This window comes from Palaemon carinicauda, chromosome 35, assembly GCF_036898095.1.
Source record: "Palaemon carinicauda isolate YSFRI2023 chromosome 35, ASM3689809v2, whole genome shotgun sequence".
NCBI classification, from domain to species: Eukaryota; Metazoa; Arthropoda; class Malacostraca; order Decapoda; family Palaemonidae; genus Palaemon; species Palaemon carinicauda.
Window position 1 is genome coordinate 72,731,354 of NC_090759.1, and position 25,982 is coordinate 72,757,335.

At 38.8% G+C, this 25,982-nt stretch overlaps 1 protein-coding gene across 1 annotated transcript in view; it reads right to left on the reverse strand.

The window, feature by feature from the left end:
• Positions 1 to 1,778: 1,778 nt before the first annotated feature.
• Positions 1,779 to 25,982, reverse strand: part of LOC137627878 (long-chain-fatty-acid--CoA ligase 1-like) — a 39,926-nt gene continuing 15,722 nt past the window's right edge. Inside the window, exons 4-11 of the mRNA XM_068359311.1 lie at positions 17,258 to 17,401; positions 16,850 to 17,124; positions 16,014 to 16,164; positions 14,773 to 14,923; positions 14,500 to 14,627; positions 13,707 to 13,850; positions 13,362 to 13,535; positions 1,779 to 4,153 (exon numbers count right to left, since the gene is read on the reverse strand). Of these exons, the coding sequence (XP_068215412.1) occupies positions 4,016 to 4,153; positions 13,362 to 13,535; positions 13,707 to 13,850; positions 14,500 to 14,627; positions 14,773 to 14,923; positions 16,014 to 16,164; positions 16,850 to 17,124; positions 17,258 to 17,401 (1,305 nt within the window). The 3' untranslated portion in view covers positions 1,779 to 4,015. The remainder of the gene's footprint in view (positions 4,154 to 13,361; positions 13,536 to 13,706; positions 13,851 to 14,499; positions 14,628 to 14,772; positions 14,924 to 16,013; positions 16,165 to 16,849; positions 17,125 to 17,257; positions 17,402 to 25,982) is intronic.

Consider the following 25,982-nt stretch of genomic DNA (forward strand, 5'->3'; position numbering starts at 1 on the left):
CACTCATCTAAAGGAACGAGATTTTCTTATGCTTGAAGATCGGTCTACATAACTTATTCCATGCTGTGAGACCAGTCAACGACACAAGACTTTGCCACGCATTGAGACCTTCCTACTACCCATCCTTGCGTTGAGTTAAAGCAGCTGACTTCATAGGACTGCTCTAAATGATCTTGCGATAGTCAAGAAGCCATTCATCGCATACACAAGATCATTGGCCAGACTTCTCACCAACAACAGGCCTTCACACAATCTGTCTACAAGCTTAGTGCCATGCTGTTACATTTTATCAGAAGCTAAATCGCTTAGTGCTTCTCCTTCCTGAGAGCATGGGAGCTAAGGGCACCATGGCCTCTGAGGCGTCAAACCTTCAATCTGTCCTCCCTTTGTCTTCAGAGTATCTCTCCAATTCTGTTATCGGTCCAGTTCATGATTACAGTACACTAAGAAGGATCTTCCTAAATTACATATAAAAACCTTTTCCCTTGTGTGACAAGAGGAGCCCCTGGACATCATTCATCCAAATTCCTGATTCTGGATTAGTGTAACCAGAGAACCATGAAACAGAGCCTACATTCTTCAAGGTACTTACACACGTGAATTCATCGACTCTTTACCAGATTGAAGAAGTTCCTGCCTCCCCAGACCCTCAACCTTCTGGATCAACATACTGTACTCAACCGATTAAACCAATGGAGTCTACCTGGATGACAGGGACCCCAGTGAAATGTTTCAAGAAAGAGTGCATGGCTTTGTCAACGCACAAGTTTGCTGTTTGTAGTCCAGTTCTTGAAAGGAGGAGTCTGCTAATTACAGACAACCTTTGCTGCCTGTTATCCACAGGTCTACAGGAGTATACCCATAGGTCTCTGAATACTTTATCTGTGGCCTGGTGATAGTTGCTCAATAGATCATATGGCAAACCTAACTCCTTCCTGGGACAAGAAACATCTCGATTAAGGTAGTAGTTGTGGCAGAAGTCTAAAATTAGAGGCAAGATTTTCTGGCCCTTTTACCTCTTCTTTCTTCCCTTTTCTTGGGGTTCAGGCACTTATTTGCTGGACTGGACACTAGGAGTAGTATAAATTATACCGCATGATTGAGCAACTTTGTTTTGTTTAGTATATCCTCCACATTGATATAAGTTGTTCCTTGACTAATTCCTTGTTCTGACCTAGTCTAACACATGCCTCATCCTCATGTTCAGAAGGCTATAAGGTTGAGAGGACCTAAGTGCTTTGACATTTCACAGGAAAGTAACCAGTCAGTTTGGTTATAGGAACTCCTTCCCTTGTAAGGGCTAAGGTTTGTATTCATTTAGGAACAAATAAAAATTTTTTAAAGTAATTAGTATTTTTCCTAATTACTGTATACAAACCTGAGTACTTTGATACTCTTCCTGCCCCACAGTCCTAGGTTAAGGTCAAAGTGGCTCCTCAGTGGTCTGCTGGGTGGGCGGATCTTTCCCGTCACCCATCAGTGACTACCGTCACCTTGCTATAAATTTTGATAGCAACCAAATTTGCTGAAAGCATACTCCTATTAAAGGACTCAAGTTTGGAAAAATACAAATTACAATTTTTATTGATTTTTAAAAATTTTCTTATGTCAAATTTATCAAATTTATTCTTTATGTTAACTACCAGAATTCTAAAATTCTTTACAACTTCCAAGTAAGCATATTCATAGTTTGTGGTAACTGCTCTTCATCTGTAAACTATTTTGCAAACTCAACAAATACCAAAGATGATTTGAAATAGGAATCTGAAAACAATGTGAAGCATTAGAATTTTTATTTACATACTTGAAATCTAGAAATTTACACATACAAACCTACATGTAATGTGATGAGAGGTGTGCTCAGTGATGCAATAAAAATGAGTCATTTTAATACTTATCATCAGCAGAATGGATGGCTTGTCAAAAAATGTACATCTCCTGCACTTTCATCCACATCCTATGAAATTAAGGTGGTTTATGGGGATAATGCATTGGACACCTACAGTATGGCATTTTTTATAATCTTCAGGTATATACTCAAATAACCAGTTGTAAATGTTATGCAAAATTTCACAGAATGCAGAAGGCACACAGTGGAGATATGCAGTTTTTTTGTACATATCTTGAATGGTTGCAAAAAAAAATTAATGTAAAGAATATTGGTTGTAAGACTAATCGATAGGGATTTATGTGAACCTAGTTTGTATACATGTTTCAAAATCTAGTAGGGAAGCAGTTGTGAAAATATTTTATAAAGAGCACTGCATTAATCAGAAATGGTAACATTGTCAACATTGAATGTAATTTACCAACAAAGTCAATCGTACATTGAGACCTATAGCACTGTAAATCTAAATAGACTTGTTAACATTGAAAGGGAAACCAGAGTTCTCCATATCATAGTTAACTAGACCTGTACAATATACAAAATGAAAGCACTATACAAGAAATTAGAAATTATTTCCTATGATATGATACTTGTTTCGTCACTGATGAGTACATTGTGTGGAAGGTAGATGTCAGAAGCTCTGAATATTTCTTGAATAATTTAGCGGACTATGTTAGTGTGCTTCAACTTAATTTCTAACAACAACATTTTAACCAAGGCCATATGTGTCAGTATATAAAAGAGTACATATATTTTACATACTTGTATTCTGAAATGACAGATACTTTGTTTCATACAACTTTTATACAGTATTTAAAATTCATTTCAGGATCTATATTGAAATTAAACATACTCTGTATATATCACATGGTATAACTTTCATAAGAGATACTTTTAACAAGCATGTGCTTTACTCCCTACGCAGATAATCCTCTCTATTCCTCAAACAAGATTGCGTTCATTTTACAAATGAACACAACCAAAAGAAACTCGACCAATATAATCCATAACAATGTATTTACAAGTAATTACATTAGGATGACTTCATTTATAATTACCCCAGCCCCCTAACACTGACAAGTGCTCATTTTGGTAACCCTCTCAAGAAGAAAGTTTTAATGAAGACTTTAGACAAGAACTCTGTGGACGTCACAAAGTATTTTTGTCAAAGTTCTGTACAACCGCAGCTTGAGCACCTAAGGCTCTAGGAAGAAGCCTCACATCCTGCCTCTCAGTCATGACTAGAACACAACCTAGCTAAAAGCCACCGTAACATAAGTACAGTATTGTCCAGAAATAACACTGGATAATCCTCGCATCTTTGTCTCTTGGTATTGTAATTTCTGTGGCATTTCACCTCGTTGAAATTGCCGTAGAATAAATCCATGCGTTCAGTAGCAGGTCCCAAGAGTTATCTTCCTATTCAAAGTATCCTTTTCTTGTGATTTGACAGAATAATTAAGTTTTATCAATTTTGTGACCCCAAGGTTTATGTTTTTAATACTGTATTGAATGAAAACTCATAACGTAGATTTCCATTTATAACTTCTTTAATGTCTTGTTATATGAGTATTAATAATACATTAGTATGAATTATCTATCCCTAATAATGATCCCCAATTTGTCTGTAGGCTTTCCTACTATTTCCAGATAAGGTTACCCAGTAAGCTGCTTCCAGCTCTAGAAACAACAAAGGCCATCAAACTTAGAAGAAAAAAAATATATGTTCCTTATAAAACATAATCCAGTCTAACCATCACCAAATTCTAGGTAAAAATAGTATATAAATGTATTACAGAAACATCTATTAAGCTGTAAAGAAAAAAAATTCTTCAGCTGCTATACTGATATATATGTTGCACATTCTGATTATAAATCAAAATTTTTCTCAGTGATATCTGTATATATTTACTGTAAATCTTACGGTTATCAGATTCTATAGAACAATATACTGAAAAAAGAAACAATAGATGAATCACTCAATGCTCACTAAGTGGTTTTCTATTGTTTATGAGGCACAAGTCATACAGATCCCATGAGGTCCATTTCACACGCAGGTCAAGCACTGAACATTTTATAGTCAATTTCTCACTTGTAAGTGCGTTACGGCGCACAGCAAATGACTGTCTACGCTAATTTAGCGTACATGTCGTCGATTTGTGGAGTAAAGTACCTTTTCAGCTGAGGCCGCTTAGACTTCAGGGTAGGGGTCAAGAGTCCATTTTGGACACTGAAAAGATCTGGATGAAGATAAATATCCTTAACCTGAAAGATAAGAGTATATTGGTAAAGAAAGTTTACAATAATTAAATCTTGAGCTAGAAAGCTCTAAAACTGAATTTTATTGATAAAATTAGTTATTTCTATATACTCGCCTGATGTACACTTAGATTCAAAAGTCCGCCGACACTCAAGGGGAATCGTTCGTCAGAGGTCTCTAGTGTTACCATGACAAAACAAAGAAAGAGTTGGTCTTCTTACTACCTTCAAGGAAATGGGCGGAGACTTGTCTAACCTCAGCGAACGCTTAAAAATATTACAAATCGTGTTGCCATATTTCATTCTGTGGTATCATTTGTCCCTCGAGTATTCACTACAAATACATAAAACACACACACACACACACACACACATATATATATATATATATATATATATATATATATATATATATATATATATATATATATATTATTTTTACTATTCTTTTGAGGAGCCCAGTAGACACTTTCAATGGATGGGTAGGTGGCTGGGGGGTGGGCTAGGTAGGGGGGGGGGGGGGGATTACTCCTCCCCCGGGCAGTCCGACACTGAAGAATTTGAGGAAACAAGGAAGTCATTTGTATTTTAGAGGTTGTGGAAAGAGGTTAAGAAATTCTTGATACAACTTGTAAAATATTGTATCATTGCCTCAATCTAATTTGATAACCGTTAATGTTCCATGAAATATTGCTAACCTAATTCATAATTAGTTCATTTGTAGTAGCTAATAGCAACCGAATAAATAGCCTTTGTTGTTTTAAGGTTGATTAGTAACCAAAGTTAACTATTAACTTTGCATAATAAATAATCTGTGATGGAAACAGTAAATACTGATGACTGCATACCACTTTGAATATAATCAGTTTAGTTAATTGATTAAAAAAGGAGTTGTATTGCGGTAAATGAGACCATTATAACATTCTAGCAAAACCTTTGAGAAATTTGCTTTATTGATAAATCATATATAAAAGTCTCTTGTCCTCAGAACGACATAATTTTCCAAGATTTTGTAATGAAAGTAAGAAATACTAATTTTCCCGTAATATATTCTCTAATTTTCCAAAATAAAATATAAGCGCAGGGGGCATGAGCACAAAATGATTTCCTACACTAATACCTTGGCTGTAAGTTATCAGTGATTATGTAAGTAGCTTTATCTTAAGAAAATTACGTAGCTTGATTACGCTGACTTCTAATAATCGTGATTCAAATAGGCGTAAGTCTCCATGATCAAGTTCCTATTTGTGTTCCTTTCATTCATTCTTTATTCATTCGTTTAATAGACATCCTTGGCATTTTTAAGAAAAATTGCCTTTTTCGCCGTCAATTTTAGTTCCTAGTTTCTCACTATCCCTCCAGAAAAGAAATCTCTCCTGAGCGGCAGCAAGAAACACCTGCACTTGACCATTCCAACCTGGAACCTTTCGAAATTTGTGTGAAGCCAAAACGAGATATTCCTTAGCTGGATTAGAAAATAAGGCATTTTGAGCACTATTTCACTCACATTTTTTTATACAATTTCAATCATATTCCTTTATGATTATTTCAGTTAACGAAAATATCTTGGTTGATTTTAAAGAAAACGGGCAAATTATCCTATAGAGTACTTTCGTAATGAGCATATTAATTGGAAAACTTGTGGTAAATGGAGGACTACAGAACATAATGATCTATAGTAACTAAATAGTATAACTTCGAGCCGGACAAATGTTGGTATAAGGATTCTTTCTAACGAATCCTTCAAACACTCATAAGACAACGACTCTCTAATTAAAGCTATTATTGTTCCAAAATCTACCATTATGTGGATGAGCATTTAAGTCTAACAAAATAATTCCGTTATCGCTACTCGATGATAACTATCTCCAATTGTGCCATAGAGCCTCAGTAATTATCAAGCAAATTAAAGCTCTTGTAATAAAGATTGAATTAGCAACACAGCAAAGATTTTACAGTATATATTTAAAATTCTACTTTAAATGTCAGTGCCAACCGTTCTTAGCCACAAATACGGGCCGAAAAGGGAAGGTAAAAAATTTGATGAATAAAGGGCAAGTGACTTGCGAACTGAAGACTGAGAAGGCACATCCCCTTGAATCTGAATGACTTGGGAAATATTTTTCAGTAAAGTATCTTTATGTATTCCAAAATGTTCCTATCTATGAATATCTAAAGGCCTATGAAAGTCTTTAGCAATCAATTTAGCATTCTAAAACTAAGTTTTTGGAAGCATAATACAAACATTTTTATTGGAAACATTGCAATATCAAGCGAAAATTTCTCCTGATATGCATGAATGTCTAGAAATCAATTTATATGGTGACCAATTACTACATTTACTACTGTAATCTCTCTCTCTCTCTCTCTCTCTCTCTCTCTCTCTCTCTCTCTCTCTCTCTCTCTCTCTCTCTCTCTCTCTCTCTATGAATGTCCTCAAGGCTCGTATAACTCATTTATGGCGTTTTTATGAATACTTTACAGCATCGAGCCATAAATGAAACTGGAACAAGACTAATGTCGGATCTCCGAACAATATAATGTAGCTGTTAACGGAAGGAATTGTTAAGTTATGCCACTCCACTAATTTCTACATGCTTATACAGATTCTAGATTTATATATATATATATATATATATATGTATATATATATATATATATATATATATATATATATATATATATATATATATATGTGTGTGTGTGTGTCTGTGTGTGTGTTTTGTGTATTTGTATTGGCTAGTTGAGATGTCAAATGATACCACAGCATGAAATATGGCAACAAGATTTGTAATATTTTCCAGCGTTCGCTGAGCTTGGACAAGGCTCCGCCTATTTCCTAAGAAGTAGTAAGAAATGCAACTCCTTATTTGTTTTGTCATGGTAACACTAGAGACCTCTGACGAGCGATTCTCCCTGAGTGTCGGCGGACTTTTGAATCTAAGTGTACAAATTGCTAGGCTCTCAAAACTCATAAATATTGGCACTTATCCATTAAACTAAAAAATTTCCCTTTTTCTTTCCATCCAATATACTCAAGACTAGTGAAATAATGAGACAATCTTGTGGCTAATAGCAATAACATGACCAGGGCAAGCTATATAATTTTTGTCTTTCAGGTTTGAAGTTAGAACTATTCTCTAACCTTGTCTCCACGAGTTAGTTGGGGAATAAGGTGGGCATGTATATGAACATGTGGTAAGTATAGATATAACAAATTCTATTGTTAAAATTCTGTTCATTTCTATGAACCTCCCCTGATGTTCATGTGGCTGACTCTTCCATGGATCATTTATAATTTTTACATAAATTTAATTATTTCATTTATAATTTTCATATAATAAATTCAATTAATACCCTAAATCACCTGCAGTCTAGTTCTTGGTAACAAACTGCCTCAAATTAAAGATTTGAAAATTTAAAGTCCAGGTTGTTTTCCTTAAATTAGGGGTTTTGACAAAGTTAAAACTTATAATAGGGAAATGCTCAATGGTCTCCAAGGACTTTTTATCCTGTAAAAGCCCAGAACAGAGAATTCTACACATAAAATACCAAAGAAACATGGTCTAACCTTCTCTAGGGCCAGTGTTTTAATTATCAAATCATGGACTCAGTCTGTATAAGAAAGATCCACCGGTTCAGACTATTGAACCAGTTACTGTACTCCAAAGACTAATACTAGAGCAAGGACAGAATCATTTACCATCAAGGACAGAGATCTACAACCAAACAAACATCCAGTTCTTACATGTATGAGTGAGAAGAACTTGCCTCATAAGGGAAAAACCAGAGAGGCTAAAGGCCTATCATGATGGCCTCTCTTCTTATCCGATTTTGCTTCTTAGGCGCCACAAACAAATGCCCTTATAAACACCCTGTGCCCAGACCAACCCATAGAGCTCAGGATGTGCTGAAATTGCATATTAAATAAAAATGCCAATGGATAAGCAGTTTTTCTCACATGGGTTTTAAGAATGTACAAAGGATATCATTCTTGATAAGAGAGGTAAATAGAATATGGATAGCCCATGTAAAAAAAAGACTTGTTGGTCTGGCTATTTTGAAACTGACTACTTTCTGAAGACTTGGATCACTGCAAATATAATTGCAGGGTAGACCCTAAAGGTTATCATAGCCCAGTTGTAAACCTGCCATATAAAGAGGATGCCATTTCAGAAGAGGCTGGTTCTTTGTTTTTGGCCAAAAATAGGAAACCCAGAGTGAGAATTTGGAAACTGTCAGGAGTGATGGTGATAAACTCATGTTCTCTTCATAATGCTGCTAGTTCACCGACTCTTGTTCCCAAGGCAAATGCTATAACAAAATAGCCTTCTGGAGTAAGTAACTCTTAAGGGAATGAGGAATTATATAGTTTTACCAGAGACTCGAGCATTCTACTAGCACAGCTGTCCCTGAGAAGATCAGGAGGATATTCAAAGCTTTCGTAATCACACTCTGAGGAAACAAATCCTGAACCATCTGTTCCAGGGATCCTTAACCAATACAGTGCCAAACAATACACAATCAGCGCTATATTTATAGCATACACTTGTACTTGCAGTTCTCTTTCATTTCAAACAAGATAATCTCTAGGATCTTTTGAAAGCAGCTCTGATTCAAGGTCCACTGTGTTCAGGGTTGTCTGAGAAAGCCTGAAAGGTGGTTTGGGGGGATAAATCCCTCTCCTGAAGGGGAGGATCACTGCATTGAGAATTATTGATTAGGATCCCCCTCTCCTCAGATGACAAACTGCTGCCTGGTTGTCGTCGGAAATCTTGTCATCAGTTCCAACACTTGAAATGCTGTAAACTAAAGGGACCATTTCCCAATCACATAGGTGTCCTCTAATTGACTGCCTCTAATTGACTTCCCAAACCCAACCAGGATGTATTTGTATGAAGGATCACTGATATCAAGGGAGGGACCAACGGGACCGACATAGGCCTTGGTCCTCGCCAAATGCCCTCTTAAGAATTCTTTAGTAGCAACTAGGTAAGTGGAATCGATTATATAAAAACTATTTCTGAGCAACTCTTATCCACACCAAATTGAGGTCTTTCAACCTATTCTTCAAAACTAGATTGATTACTGAAGCAAGAAGGCCTAAGACCTCCAGTTGCAATCTGGAGGAGAAGAGACATGTAAAATTCTTTACTGAGATGCTTTTGACATACTCCAATGCAGGTCTAGCCACTAGAATACAGTATCCCTATTGGAACTACTCATTATTTTGTGAATTTGATCAGGAAACTTGATTTGTGTACCCGAGGCATAATTTTTTCATCTCTGCCCAGACAAGAAATTCTTCCAAATAGGCTTAGATGTGAACTCCATGCCAATGAAGGAATTTGATCACTGACTTTGTTAGTCTTGTGAACACCCTTGGGGAAATATTGAGGCCGAAACGCATCACTTTGAACCTTCATAAACTACTGTATTCCTAAGGCAAAACCCAAAGTAAGGTCAGAAATGAGGAGCAATAGGGACTTAAGAATATACCTCATTTAGATCTATAGTGCAAATCCAGGCCTCTCAATGTAGTAATTAGCAAGCATATATGATGGTTGTCATCTTGAATGTGTCACATCTGATGTGTTTGTTAAGAAAAGATAAGTTGATGATCAATCTTCACTTTGGCAAGTCTTTCTTCGTTACACATAATAGTCTGTCCTAGAATTCTAGGAATTCACTTTTTTCTATGCCTTGTTCTTTCAGCATTTTGCTGACAAAGGAGTTGAGTCTCAGGGTTTTGACTAGATAGAATTGGTGTTGTGGAGGAAATGTACCAATATCTTTGAATTTTACATTATTGAATGGAAGATCAAAGCTCCTGCATCAAAATGTTAGATTCACGCGAAAAAGCATATACTATGCCAGATTACCAAGGGAGTCCCACTAGATTTCCCTCTTCAACATCCATAGAAGCAGCAGCCCCACTGATTATTACCCGACACCAAACTCGGACGATTCTGGTCAAGAGTTATGATCCCCCTCTGGAGATTTCTTCTGACCCTGAAAATCCCCAGGCTGGGATGAAGGGGGAGTAGGCAGAATGCAGGAACTCCCAGAAATGGTAGACCCTTTAACAGGATCCCCAAAGAAGGACCAAATTGATGCCTCAACTATCTTAGCAATAACTGAGGATCCACAAGGGATGCAAGCTGATCGAAACCAGGAGGAACAGTGACTTAGCTAGTGGTAACCTGAATTGGAGCTGACCTAGCAAGCTTGCCAAACCCAGGAGAACCACCCGAAGGTTGCCTCCCTGGGAAGAATGAAATCTCCTCTATTGACCCCCTTCAAGTCAGACTCAAAATCTATTACTTCAAAGGAGCCTGGTCCACCACAACCCACCTACCAAAGCCCCGTACTGACAAATCCAATGCTGCTAAGCAGATGGGTTCTTGGCATTCCTTACTGGGTAAATACTTGGAGAAATCCAGATCTTGGCAAATCCTTTCACCCACATTGAAAGAAGAAAAATGGTACTTTCTCTCAAGCCTACCACTAATGGATAAGTAGAATGAATCCATTGTAAGCAAATAGGGCAATTTACAGGGTTCCAAGCTTTGCCTCAAGATGCAGAAGAGTTGAAATGAAAGCTGGTTTATTACACCCACCTTGGCTGCATTTAACTTTGATTTCACTCATCTGTGATATTAGCACTTGGGTTTTATATATAAGAAAAAGAAGCTTGGATAAGGCTAACTTCTTTTAACTATGAAGCAGATAGTTGCCTTTACAATGAATCAAAGTTAAGTAAGGGAAAGAGGCCATAAGTAGGTCTTACTACTACTACTATGGCTGTCCACTGAGTTGATGACAACTAATTCTTCCTTAAATAACTATGGGAATGATGATAAAATTAGTCCTGCTTCCTTGAATAATAACTATGGTGATGATGATTAAATTAATGCTGCTGTTACTGATACTATTGTGTATGACTGTGCAGACCAATCCTAGAACCACAGACTCTACTGCACATCTGGCAGGTTCAGTGGGGGGCCTCCCATAGGATGATTTTGCCTTCGATCCCTGCTTTACTGTCTTGCTAGGTTTCATTCATCTTTTAGTCTTGTTACTTCCACACTGCACAACAAACGCCACAGTGGTCTGTTGGAAGCACTTACTTCAAGATCGCCTGGATTAATGTTGCATTTCTTAAGTGTTGCCTTTATATCATCTTTACATCTTTTCATTTGCCCCCAGGTTTCTACGCGAAGTAAAGAGCTGTCCGTACAAGACCTGACGAGGGAGGCGGTGTTCTGGCATACATATATTATGTCCAGTAAATCTTTAATGTCTTTTTGCTAGTGTGGCCTCTATGCTGATGGATTTGGCACATTGTAATATTTCTGTATGCTAGACTTTATCTATCTCTGTTATTCCAAGGATGCATTGTGAGCATTTAACATGGCATGGAAGGCTTCCATAGGTTTTGTGTGGCGACAATATACAGTACAGGATTCTGCACCATATATTAGGGTGGAGAGGCATACAGCCACATAGGCTGAGACTTTAGTATCTATCTTTAGGTTGTTGTCGAATACTCTGGATCAAAGGTTGTTGATGCTTGGTTGATTCAGGATATGATCTCTTCATCTATGTTGTGCTTCATGGAGAGCACACTGCCAAGAGAAATGAAACTTTTGACTTGTTTGGTATTTCCTCCGTTAATTTGGATTGTTAAAGGCTGTTTACTATTATTTCACTGAGCAATCACTTCTGTTTTATCAATATAAGTCCCATTGCTTGATAGATGGAGGAGACTTTCGAGACTGTGTTGGAGAGGCTAAGAAGTGTGGGCTACGAGAACGCAGTCATCAGCACATTGGGAGCTCTACAAGATGTGCTATTGTGGTTTTTGTTTCTGCCTGCAGATGCCCAAGGTTAAAAAGACTACCGTCCAAGTGAAAATTGAATTTTCAAACCGTCATCAAGATGCTGAATTTGATGGCAGAGAAGAGTGACTACTTTTAGAAAGATGTTGAAGATGACAGGAGCCAGGACGCATCCTTGTTTCACTCCAACTTCGACATTGAAGGGCTTAGATTTGCTCTTTTTGCTAACTACACTCTAGTCAAACTCCATGGCTTAAGAAAACCAATAGATAGGAAAAGGGAATTGCATATCTAATGTGAACCTCAATCGTCTTTAAATAGAAAAAATAAAGACTTGAATAAGGCTAACTCGATTGAACAAAAAAAATTAAGAAGGCTAATCCTCCATCGCCTAACATTCAAGAAGATAGTCGTCCCTTCGATGAATCGAACAGTAAGGAATGGAAGGCATAAATAGGTCATACTTTTCCATAACAACATAGTAGTCGAAACCCATGGCTTAATACTGATGAGCAGGAAAAGAAATTGTATATCTAATGTAAAGTTCAAATTGAGTAGCACTCCCATCCGTCCAATCCCTATTTCCAATGAATATGGGAAGTAGTAGGCTCTAATTACAGGGGAAATGATACATCCAAACACTTCACTCCTGCCATAAGAAAACCTTGGGGGAGGGGAAAAGGCAACTCCCCTCCAATCATGTTCTTACATTAACGAACAATCTATAAAATGGTGAAAATACAGCAAAGAACAGGTTAATGAAAATTTGTTGGTTATTAATTCTTCCCTTATTCTCTCTCCTAATGACAAGCATCACGAGACACCAAACTATTTCTCATTTAAAGGCTAGGGAAAAAAAATAATTCCACATCATTGCCAAACTCCACTGTGGTTGGCTTACCCCAGCCATTGTTCTTGACCTTAGCTACTTTATTGTCTCATTACTTTATTTGAGGTCTAAATATATTGGAAGGAAAGAAAACAGGAAATATTTTAGTTTTAGGGGATAAATGTTAATATAACAGCTTCAAAATAGCAGCACTATGAACATCAAGAGATGTTCACAAAAATAATACTTCCGCAATGTTTTGCGATTAAAACAAAATCAGAAATAGTACCTAGCCTCTAGCAACTATTTTATAATACAAGTATGTTATAACATGGTAGTGTTATTGTGAACAAAAACAATTTACTGTAGAAAAGATAAGCCTTTTTAAAATACTGTAATATGGCACTTTATTACTATGCTATCTATAGAAAAGATAAGCTTTTTAAAATACTGTAATATTTCATTATAACATATCTCCCTCATTTTGATTCCCGAGAAAGAAAAGGTTGAATATATCTTGAATATGAAGCAATCTCAAACTTACCTGTTCGAAAGATTTCAATCCAGCTTCTTTACCAAGGTTAGTTATATCATCCATAATAAGCTGTTTTACATGAGGGTTAGCGCAGAGGACTGATAACGTTCCTGGGATCTCCTGCTCTCTCGCCCAGTCCTTCACAGCTTCAACGTCCGGTACAATGATGGCAACTACACAGGACTGCAAAAAGTATTCCAGTAAATAAAATTGTTTCCTGCATTAAGAATCCGATTATATAGTAATCATGTGATTAACTATATTAAATGAACATTTTGTGAGTTTATTAAACTATGAACATCATGCAAACTGCAAAGATAATTTACATATACAGAACTAAAAACCCTTACTGACCTTCAAACTTTCACCATGGACAAACACTTGAGCAACATATGGCGATCTGACATAAATATTTTCCACCTTTTCAGGAGCAATATATTCTCCCTGTGATAACTTGAAGATGTGCTTTTTACGGTCAATGATTTTTAACGTTCCAGTCTGTAAAAAAGAGAAATATTAACCACTAAACTGACAACAGGAAGTTTGAAACACAGGGCCATGCAAACTTGCTGCCGCTTGAAGAGAAAGTATACCGTAATTTGCACGTGCAGGAACAAAGCACACTTATTTAGCACATTACTTAAATGCCATTCATCATGGCCCAGTTTCTATTAATTATACATCACTAACAATATACTGAAGCATGTTTTTTTTTTTTTTTGCATTGCCACATTTTACTTTAAGAAAAATAGTCAAATTTAAAAAAAATTTCCTCTATATTGTTATAAACTTTTCAAAAATATTTAATTTACTAAATTAGACTGATTTACTCTACTATGTTAGAACAAATCCTTTGAACCATCTTTAGGAATTGCAGATCAACTTAGGTAAATCAAATAATTTATAAATGAAATGAAAACCTCTAGGATAAACACTAGTTCTTGAAGGGTTAAATGTAAGGTTTGAAGATACCTCTAAGCTTCACTTTTCACTATTGATGGAAATGAGGGTAAATATTTACAAAGCATTTATTGTGATACCTCAATTAGGTTATATTCAGAGGTTTCATCCAGTTTCTTACTACTATCAAAACTATCCTTATTCAAATTTTTTCACATTATACAATGAAAGAAATTTCAGAACTTACAGGAAGCCACTGTCCTATGTCTCCAGTGTGAAGCCAGCCTCCGGCATCAACAGTTTCTCGAGTCTTTTCAGGATCCTTGAAGTATCCTTTGAAAACATTTGAGCCTTTTATGCATACTTCACCCTGACCTGTAGAAAAATAAATGCATCTTTGTCATTTGGAAGTTAGGTATACCAGTTTGTCAGCAAGCTAAACATTATGTTGATTAAAATAATGGGGAAGTAAGTTGAAAATATAATTCAGGTACTTTTAAGGAGACCTATTTTGACTCACCCTGTGCAGCAAAATAACCCATATCTGGAACATCAACGAGTTTTATAGCATTGCATGCAATCGGTGGTCCCACATGGTCGGGTCTGTAGTCACCCTGGATGGTTAGTGTTGCGGGAGCTCCACATTCTGTTTGACCGTAACCTTCGACAATCTGAAAAAGAATCTTATAAAATACCCCCAAAAATGTCAGTCTTAACCCTTTTACCCCCAGGCTATTTGGAAATTTCCAACCCTTAACCCCCAGGGGGTTATTTTTTTCCCTACATTTTGCAGTATATTTTTTTAAAATTGCTCAAACAGCCTTAATTTTTGTCATAGAGAGGTCAGAACGGTCTCATTCTCTTGGAAAATGCCTGAATTTTCTCAAAAAATTATCAAAAATATGAAAAAAAAAAATTTTATAGCATTTTTGTGCAAGGACGTACCGGTACGTCCATGGGAGTAAAGGGATGGCTTTTGTGAAACGTACCAATACGTCCTTTGGGGGAAAAAGGGTTAACCTACACTATTTCATATATCGCTTCGTATGCAATTAATTATGCATGTGACCTGTACACAGTATACATTACACTGTGAAGTTAGAAGAAACACCGATAATCAATGAGGGATACTGTATTTATTGAATATTATTGTAAACTTCCTACAGTATAAAGCAAATTTCAGGTAAATCAAGTCAAAAATTTTTACAAAATGATCCATCACTACAAATTGTTTACTGTACGTCCATACTGAACGTTCACATAAATTCTCTAAAATAGTTGGGGTAGTTTTATGGCAAAATAGATAGTGAAACCTACTGATGTATTTATGAATAAAATTTTTGTCATTAAGTCACAGTTGCAGATAATTCTGGTTAGAGGGAAATTACTTTGTAAAACAGTACACCATGAAAAAAGTAATGACACACTTACTTTACGTTCACTATCAGAAGTACACAGATCCTTCCATCATAGGCAATGGTGACATGAATTAAATGCTTACTGCTTTGGTTAAGAAGCTTTGAATTAATGAATTATATTGTAAGTTTCAAAGTGAAGTTTTATCACTTTCATCAGTAGCTATGCAGTATACGACTACTGTGCAGTTGTTTGGAATGTACCATATATGCTAAAGCTTGATTAGTATATGCTACATATGTGTTTAATGCAAGACCACCAATACGAAGGTTGAAAACCACCTCAAATCATAAAAAGATTTTAAATGAGTATGAATGCAACAGTTACTGTACTGCTAATACTTACAACACATCCTAAAGCAACTCTCATGAAAGTGAGAACGTTTCCTGCTAGAGGTGCTGAGCCCACAACCAATAATCTTAGTCGACCACCCATTCCATCTTGCACTTTCTTGAACACTAATTTGTCCCAAATTGTGTTTCTTCTTACAATGCCCCTGAAATAATACAAATTACATAGTATTTTACAAACATGTTTAGCTCTTGCAAATAAACACTACAATACAAATTATTTTCACCTTGACTTAAAAGAGAGAACTTTTGAGACATTTTACAATGTGATGATGTTTCAACTAGTACATAAAGCGCACAACATTTCTAGAAATTTTCAAATGATTTCCAGAGATTCAATTTTATTATATATAAAATTTTATTAGAAAAGTGTAAAGAAGGACCTTCTTTCACCGGGCGTCACAGGTCTCTTCCCAGAAATAGATTTTTCCTTCGTCAAAATCCCTTTTTTTTTCAAGAATGCTGTACAGTACTTGCTTTTTCAGTACAGAGGTATTTTGTTGTTGGGTCATCAATATAATTCTTATAATCAAGTATTCTAAATTAATGTAAGCCTTATAATTTGAACATTCAAGTACAGTATACTGAATGGTATAAATAGACTCAACATATGACTGTTTAAAAAAGGCATCTATTAAAATACATTACTGTATCACTGTACTATATATGAATCAAAACTTCCTTCAAATAAATGCTATGAAGAATATACCTTCATACTGGGAAATAAAATTCTATTACCAACATCAATGAAAATAATCACCTAAAAACTACTGTACAGTACTAAAGTTGCAAATCTATTATACTAAATTAGAAATTCTATTGCTACCATACCTTTCAATATCTGATCTTTTACTTGAGACGGCCATTTTCAACATTAGCTTCTTTACTGCAGAACCATTCACAGCAGTGGTCACTTTGTCATAAACGCGATTTAAGAGACGTGGGACGGACGGGGTAATGGTTGGCCTCAAGGCCTTATAGTCATCTGCTAAATTACGAATGTCGCCACTAAAGAACCCTACAGCACCACCAGCTATATAAACTGACACCTCACAGCATCTCTCCAGCATATGCGCAAGTGGCAAAAATGACAGCATAACATCACTCTGAAAAGAAAAACGACCTAGAATGAATATTCAAATATTTAAAATGTAAATAGATACTACTTACAAAATAATAACGCACTAACATCACTTTAAATTGGAGGATATAAAAACAATTAACAAATCCATACAGTACCTTGTGTGGTTTGTGTTCAGCGAGCTGTAAGAGCGTGGCAGAAACGTCGGCAACAATATTTTCGTGGGTAAGCATCACTCCCTTTGGATTACCAGTTGTTCCTGATGTGTAACAGATAGTACTCAAGTCTTCTGGTTGAGGAGGCTGAAAGAATTAATACAGGATAAGTTAAGAAAAATCAATATATCATTAGCATGACAATTTGTTCTTTATTTCATTTACTCCGCTATCATAATGTAAAATTATCTTTTATGCAAGATATTAGTTAGATAATTTAGATTTATTGATTTAAAGGAAATGCTGAACAGACTATTTCCCACAAAACTTTCCTACAGTTTTACATTAGGTAATTCAATTAAATTAGGTTATAGCATTCATGGGCTACCCTGCATTAAAATAAATTCTAGTATGGTGAACTAGTTACGCATGGTTATCAATTGCCGTAATATGTTATTTTTATTAGTAAAATAAATTTTTGAATATACTTACCCGATAATCATGTAGCTGTCAACTCTGTTGCCCGACAGAATTCTATGGAGGGATACGCCAGCTATCACAATACTAGAAGGGGGTGTACTTACCAGCGCCACCTGTGGCCAGGTACTCAAGTACTTCTTGTTGACACCTCCTCAATTATTCCTCGGTCCCACTGGTTCTCTATGGGGAGGAAGGGAGGGTCAATTAAATCATGATTATCGGGTAAGTATATTCAAAAATTTATTTTACTAATAAAAATAACATTTTTCAATATTAAACTTACCCGATAATCATGTAGCTGATTCACACCCAGGGGGGTGGGTGAAAACCAGTGTACAAGATTAAAGGATAGCTAAGTATCCCATATTTCATATAACAGTTATCTCAAATAACAATGAAATAATAAGTACCTGGTAAGGAAGTCGAATTGAACCGTTACTCTGTCTCTTTTTTAAGTTCGTCTTCCTTACTGAGCGCAGCGTTCCTCTTGGAGGCTGAATCAACCCAAAGGTGCTAAAGTATACAGGGCTGCAACCCATACTAAAGGACCTCATCACAACCTTTAACCTCGGCGCTTCTCAAGAAAGAATTGACCACCCGCCAAATCAACAAGGATGTGGAAGGCTTCTTAGCCGACCGAACAACCCATAAAAAGTATTCAAGAGAAAGGTTAAAAAGTTATGGAATTATGGGAATGTAGTGGCTGAGCCCTCGCCTACTACTGCATTCGTTGTTACGAATGGACCCAGGGTGTAGCAGTACTCGTAAAGAGACTGGACATCTTTGAGATGGAATGATGCGAACACTGACTTGTTTCTCCAATAGGTTGCATCCATAACACTCTGCAGAGAACGGTTCTGTTTGAAGGCCACTGAAGTAGCCACAGCTCTCACTTCATGTGTCCTTACCTTCAGCAAAGCAAGGTCTTCTTCCTTCAGATGAGAATTTGCTTCTCTAATCAGAAGCCTGATGTAGTAAGAAACTGAGTTCTTAGACATTGGTAGAGAAGGCTTCTTGATAGCACACCATAAGGCTTCTGATTGTCCTCGTAATGGTTTTGACCTTCTTAGATAGTACTTAAGAGCTCTAACAGGGCAAAGTACTCTCTCTAGTTCGTTCCCCACCATGTTGAACAGGCTTGGGATCTCGAACGACTTAGGGCAAGGACGGGAAGGAAGCTCGTTTTAGCCAAAAAAAAAAAAAAAAAAAAAAAAAAAAAAAAAAAAAAAAAAAAAAAAAAAAAAAAAAAAAAAAAACCGAGCCGCAAGGAACATGTAGCCGTTTCAGATGTGAAACCTATGTTCCTGCTGAAGGCGTGGATCTCACTTACTCTTTTACCTGTTGCTAAGCACACGAGGAAAAGAGTTTCTAATGTGAGGTCCTTAAAAGAGGCTGATTGGAACGGTTCAAATCCTGATGACATTAGGAACCTTAGGACCACGTCTAGATTCCAGCCTGGAGTGGACAACCGACGTTCCTTTGAGGTCTCAAAAGACCTAAGGAGGTCCTGTAGATCTTTGTTGGAGGAAAGATCCAAGCCTCTGTGGCGGAAAACCGCTGCCAACATACTTCTGTAACCCTTGATCGAAGGAGCTGATAGGGATTTTACGTTCCTTAGATGTAACAGGAAGTCAGCAATCTGGGTTACAGTGGTACTGGTTGAGGAAAACTGCATTGGCCTTGCACCAGCTTCGGAAGACTTCCCATTAAGACTGATAGACTCTGAGAGTGGATGTCGTCCTTGCTCTGGCAATCGTTCTGGCTGCCTCCTTCGAAAAGCCTCTAGTTCTTGAGAGACTTTCGATAGTCTGAAGGCAGTCAGACGAAGAGCGTGGAGGTTTGGGTGTACCTTCTTTACGTGAGGTTGACGCAGAAGGTCCACTCTAGGAGGAAGAGTCCTGGGAACGTCGACCAGCCATTGCAGTACCTCGGTGAACCCTTCTCTCGCGGGTCAGAGGGGAGCAACCAACGTCAACCGTGTCCCTTTGTGAGAGGCGAACTTCTGAAGTACCCTGTTGACAATCTTGAACGGCGGGAATGCATACAGGTTGAGATGGGACCTATCCAGCAGAAAGGCATCCACGCGAACTGCTGCTGGGTCTGGAATCGGAGAACAATACAAGAGGAGCTTCTTGGTCATCGAGGTAGCGAATAGAACTATGGTTGGCTGACCCCACAGGGCCCAAAGTCTGCTGCAAACATTCTTGTGAAGGGTCCACTCTGTGGGGAAGACCTGACCCTTACGGCTGAGGCGATCTGCCATGACATTCATATCGCCCTGAATGAGCCTCGTTACCAGCGTGAGCTTTCGATCTTTGACCAAATGAGGAGGTCCCTTGCGATCTTGAACAACTTCCTCGAAAGAGTCCCTCTCTGCTTGGAGATGTAAGCCAAGGCTGTGGTGTAGTCGGAGTTCACCTCCACCACCTTGTTAAGCTGGAGGGACTTGAAGTTTATCAAGGCCAGAATAACCGCCAACAACTCCTTGCAATAGATGTGAAGTGTCCTTTGCTCCTGATTCCATGTTCCCGAGCATTCCTGTCCGTCCAGTGTCGCACCCCAGCCCGTGTCCGATGCGTCCGAGAAGAGACGGTGGTCGGGGGTCTGAACAGCCAAAGGTAGACCTTCCTTGAGAAGAATGCTGTTCTTCCACCACGTTAGAGTAGACCTCATCTCTTCGGAAACAGGAACTGAGCCCGTCTCTAGCGTCATGTCCTTTATCCAGTGAGCAGCTAGATGATACTGAAGGGGGCGGAGGTGGAGTCTCCCTAACTCGATGAACAGGGCCAGCGATGAAAGTGTCCCTGTTAGACTCATCCCCTGCCTGACTAAGCATCGGTTCCTTCTCAGCATGCTCTGGATGCATTCTAGGGCTTGGAAGATCCTTGGGGCCGACGGACAAGTCCGAAAAGCTCGACTCTGAAGAACCATACCCAAGGAAACAATGGTCTGGGATGGAACTAGCTGAGACTCCTCAAAATTGACCAGGAGGCCCAGTTCCTTGGTCAGAACCATAGTCCATTTGAAAATCTCCAGACAGCGACGACTTGTGGGAGCTCTTAAAAGCCAGTCGTCTGACGGAGCCGGACACAAGATCATGATACTGCTGCACAGTCTGTAAACTGTCAATCATGGGCAAGCGAGGAAATACAGTGACAACCCGAATCTGTCTAGACTATCTGGGTCGTACAGACAACTCCTTAACGGGTTGCTGAGGTAGCCGCACTGCGTCACAACAAGTCCCTTCTGTTGGTTGTTGAACGTCTTCCCCGTGACACATTGACTCCGTAAACAAAAAATCCTCTAACAAGGACTAAGCTTGGACTGCATGTCATGCAACACAGCTCAAGGTCTATGGGAGCAGGTGTGGTAACAGACGGGATTAGCGGCTGAAGTGGAACCATTACCTTCCCTGTAAGCATGTTATGCTTAAATAAAAGTCCATAAGAGGTTATGCAGCTAAAGGCTCCCTCCAAATGACAGAGTCCTCAAGGGAATATCAGAAGGAGGGAGAAAAGAACTTTCTCATCTACAGGGACCTTATCCTAGAAAAGCTAAGTTCTCTGAGTGAGGGTTCACTGGTGCAAAAGCAGCAGACTAGAAGGCAACGTTATGAAACTGCTTGACAGTCTAGTGAGTTGGCAACAACCCAAGATATGTTGAGAAGCATGCGGTAAGGTATGCAGAGTATGATGAATGCAGAGTATGCTGTATGCAGAGCATGCTGTATGAAGAGCATGTTGTATGCAGAGCATGCTGAATGCAGAGCATGCTGTATGCAGAGCATGTTGTATGCAGAGCATGCTGAATGCAGAGCATGCTGAATGCTGAGCATGTAGTAAGCAGAGCCTGCTGTAAGCAGAGCCTGCTGTAAGGAAAGCAGAGCGTGTGCATGGCGTTTAACATTCTCAGAAATTCCATGACCAGTGCTAGAGTGCTTTATGCATGCTTGCATGGGGTTTAAAAATCAACATAATGTTTACCTTACATTCATAACTCATGATTCATATTTTTGCCATGGTTTGAAAATGGAGGTAAGGTATGCTGAACAGCAGAGTCAGAACGAGCTGGAACAACAACAGTGGAAGGTGCAGAAAGTTCCTGTTCCTGTGGTATGAGTGGAGCGTGAAGAGACCGAGGTTGCGCAGAACAAGGTAAAGTTCCCGCAAGCAGAGGTGTCTGAGGCGCAGGATCAGGGTGCACGGGTTGAGCTCGGTGCAGCAGCTGAGGAGACTGACTCACAGGTGGAAGAGGTTGTACCTCCACCGAGAGTTGCACCACCGGTGGAGCAGCCAGGGGAGGAGGAGGAAGAGTGGAGTAATCCTCCTGATCCCAAACCAAAGGTTGCCTTAAAGAAGGCTGAGGCTGAACAACACTGGGAACAGCGAACACAGAAAGAGGTTCAACATCGTACGCCTGGCAGATGGTGCTGCGACTGGGTGCAGCGAGTGCAGGCGGGTTGAGCACAGGCTGAACGGGTGCAGGTGGAGGTGCAACACTCTCAGCCCGACACTCACGCAACAGGTCCGAAAGCTGTGCTTGCATGGACTGTAGTAGAGTCCACAACATCGTACGCCTGGCAGATGGTGCTGCGACTGGGTGCAGCGAGTGCAGGCGGGTTGAGCACAGGCTGAACGGGTGCAGGTGGAGGTGCAACACTCTCAGCCCGACACTCACGCAACAGGTCCGAAAGCTGTGCTTGCATGGACTGTAGTAGAGTCCACAACATCGTACGCCTGGCAGATGGTGCTGCGACTAGGTGGAGCGAGTGCAGGCGGGTGCAGCACAGGCTGAACGGGTGCAGCCGGTTGGTGCACCACCGGTGCAGGCGGGTGCAGCACAGGCTGAACGGGTGCAGGCGGTTGGTGCACCACCGGTGCAGGAGGAGGAGGAGGTGCAACACTCTCAGCACGACACTCACGCATCAAGTCCGAAAGCTGTGCTTGCATGGACTGTAGTAGAGTCCACAACATCGTACGCCTGGCAGGTGGTACTGCGATCAGGTGGAGCGAGCATAGGCGGGGGGAGTGTAGGCGCACTCTCAGCCCGACAAACTGATGACTGAGGAGAGTCAGAGCTAACCCAATGACTGCATCCGGGTTGTTGAACTTAACTTCGTACGTCTGGCATAGGTCTGGACTTACGTTTAAGAGGTCTTGAGACCTGAGACCAGCGTTACTCTGCCTATATTTTCTCCTCTAAATCTCTTCTGCAGACGAGCAAAATAAGGGCTCAATCGTCTGCGGGTGGGAGTGACGGTCTCGGTAAGACACGCCCACAACCACCGAGGATACTTCTGTGCGCCGATCAAGGCCTGCCGAACCCTTTAATCCTTCGACATTGCTTCTCCCCTGGGCTTGGGAGCTTGCAAGAGGTCCCGGACTGGGAGGACGACTGGCGCGCACAAAAGTACCCTCACGCATAACACTGACATACTTTGCGCTAATCACTTATCACTTTGATTTCTGTTTGCACTTATTTCACTGAACTCGAAACTTTAAGTGGTTTGTACCTGAAACACGCAATTCTATCCTTCTCAAAAGTTAGTAATTGCGAAAACAGAATTACAATGTAACAGAAAAAACTAATGAAAGAAAATTCAGTGGCTGGAAAGAGACTAAACACTAGATCACTCTAGAAACGTTTAGTTTCTTCCCCTAAAGAGACTAGGGATAAGAGCAAAACGATAACGACGTTACTCGTACGCCTGGCAGGCTTGAGGGAAACGTTTATCCTCTTTCTCCCTCCGTCTCTATCTCTCTCTCTCTCTCTCTCTTGACTTAGAACCTGAGAGAAGAGCCCAATCATATATATCGTTAAAACATATTATTGTTAAAGGAAAAAACTGAAATATTTCCCAAAAAGAAAAGTTCCTTATTAGGATCAAAACCATTAAGTTAAGAAAGAATGAACAAAACGCTAGACACGGTTACTCTTACTGCAATGTGAAACCGTGAACATTCTTTCTCTATCGTAACGATAGAGTGCAAGTTGAAACGTTCTGAACGTCAACAACTGCCGAGACAAACAAAACGTTAGTTCAACTTTGAAAAAGTACGAGACTATCAAAGAAATTCTTTCAAAGACCTTAAAATAGCATAATATGTTAACAGGTAAAACCGAAATGACGGGCTCACGATAATTAACTTCGGTACCAAGAAAAGACCGCCTACTATTAGGAAGGTCGAATATAAACAAATATAAAAATTAATTTTAATAAGTTTATAATAAAAGGAAGTTAATCGAAGAGGCCTATAAGAGGCGGAGAGATATAAAATAAATCTATAACTTTTGTTAAGCAAAATTAAGAAAAAGGGTCTATACTCTCTTAGACACCAACACTTCCGTCTAAGGGAAGGGTCGGCCATTGAAAGGTGAACGAGAGTTCATACTCTCTTCGTCACCAAAATTAATCAAATTAATTCCAAAAGCTAACTAAGCTAAAATAGAAGTTTCCAGTAAAGCGACAGCCGAAATCAAAGAGAAATACTTCACCAAAGTCGTGAAAATACTCCAAGAACATAAGCGTATCCCAGAACGTCTTGTCAGAAGCACGACAGAGGAATAATTGAGGAGGTGTCAACAAGAAGTACTTGAGTACCTGGCCACAGGTGGCGCTGGTAAGTACACCCCCTTCTAGTATTGTGATAGCTGGCGTATCCCTCCATAGAATTCTGTCGGGCAACAGAGTTGACAGCTACATGATTATCGGGTAAGTTTAATATTGAAAAATATTAATGGTAGCCAAATATCAAATTTATTTTTCGAAAAATGTGATCCATAAAAGTGGTATAACTTGTTTAACAGTATATTGACAAATTTATAAAGTTATGCCATGAACATTACAATGTACAGGGTACAGTACTTGCAAGAAAAAAATAATAATAAAAATCAGTAACTCTTAAACTTTTAAAATACTTTGGGGTCAAGATTTCAGACAAGTAACAAAATCATATACAGTATGCAACAATATTCCATAAAAAGGCACTTGAAATTTATTATACTGGAATCCATTATTTAAAAAATTTAAGTTTTCTGTTTTTACCTATTTACTGCACAGTAATTAATTTTGAAATGTGCAAATGGTATGTTTTACAGATAATACGATTGGTTAAATACTTTTGAATATATTCAAAATTGACAGTGAGTATTTTCCTAATTTATTTCTACATTGAGTGCCCTCACTGGTCCCAATGTCTTGCCTTTGGCCTAAAATGTTATTTTCATTAGTAAAATAAATTTTTGAATATACTTACCCGGTGATCATATAGCTGTCAGCTCTGCTGCCCGACAGAAAAACCTAAGGACAAAATACGCCAGCGATCGCTATACAGGTGGGGGTGTACATCAACTGCGCCATCTGTCGAGCAGGTACTCAAGTACTCCATGTCAACACAGAACCAATTTTCTCCTCTGCCCACTGGGTCTCTATTGGGGAGGAAGGGAGGGTCCTTTAATCTATGATCACCGGGTAAGTATATTCAAAAATTTATTTTACTAATGAAAATAACATTTTTCAATATTAAACTTAGCCGGTGATCATATAGCTGATTCACACCCAGGGGGGTGGGTAGAGACCAGCATTACATGTTGACATTATTATGAGCTAAGTATTTTGTATTTCATTTTAGCAGTTATTCAAAATAACAAACATAAAATAAATAAGTACCTGGTAAGGAAGTCGACTTGAACAATTACTCTGCCTTTTTAAGTACGTCTTCCTTACTGAGCCTCGCGATCCTCATAGGATGCTGAGCAACTCCTAGGAGCTGAAGTATGAAGGGTTGCAACCCATACTAAAGGACCTCATCAAAACCTCTAATCTAGGCGCTTCTCAAGAAATGACTTTGACCACCCGCCAAATCAAGTAGGATGCGAAAGGCTTCTTAGCCTTCCGGACAACCCAAAAACAATAATAAAACATTTCAAGAGAAAGATTAAAAAAGGTTATGGAATTAGGGAATTGTAGTGGTTGAGCCCTAACCCACTACTGCACTCGTTGCTACGAATGGTCCCAGAGTGTAGCAGTTCTCGTAAAGAGACTGGACATTCTTAAGATAAAAAGACGCGAACACTGATTTGCTTTTCCAATAGGTTGCGTCGAATATACTTTGCAGAGATCTAAATTGTTTAAAGGCCACGGAAGTTGCGACAGCTCGAACTTCGTGTGTCCTTACCTTCAGAAAAGCTTGGTCTTCCTCATTCAGATGGGAATGAGCTTCTCGTATTAACAGTCTGATAAAAAAGG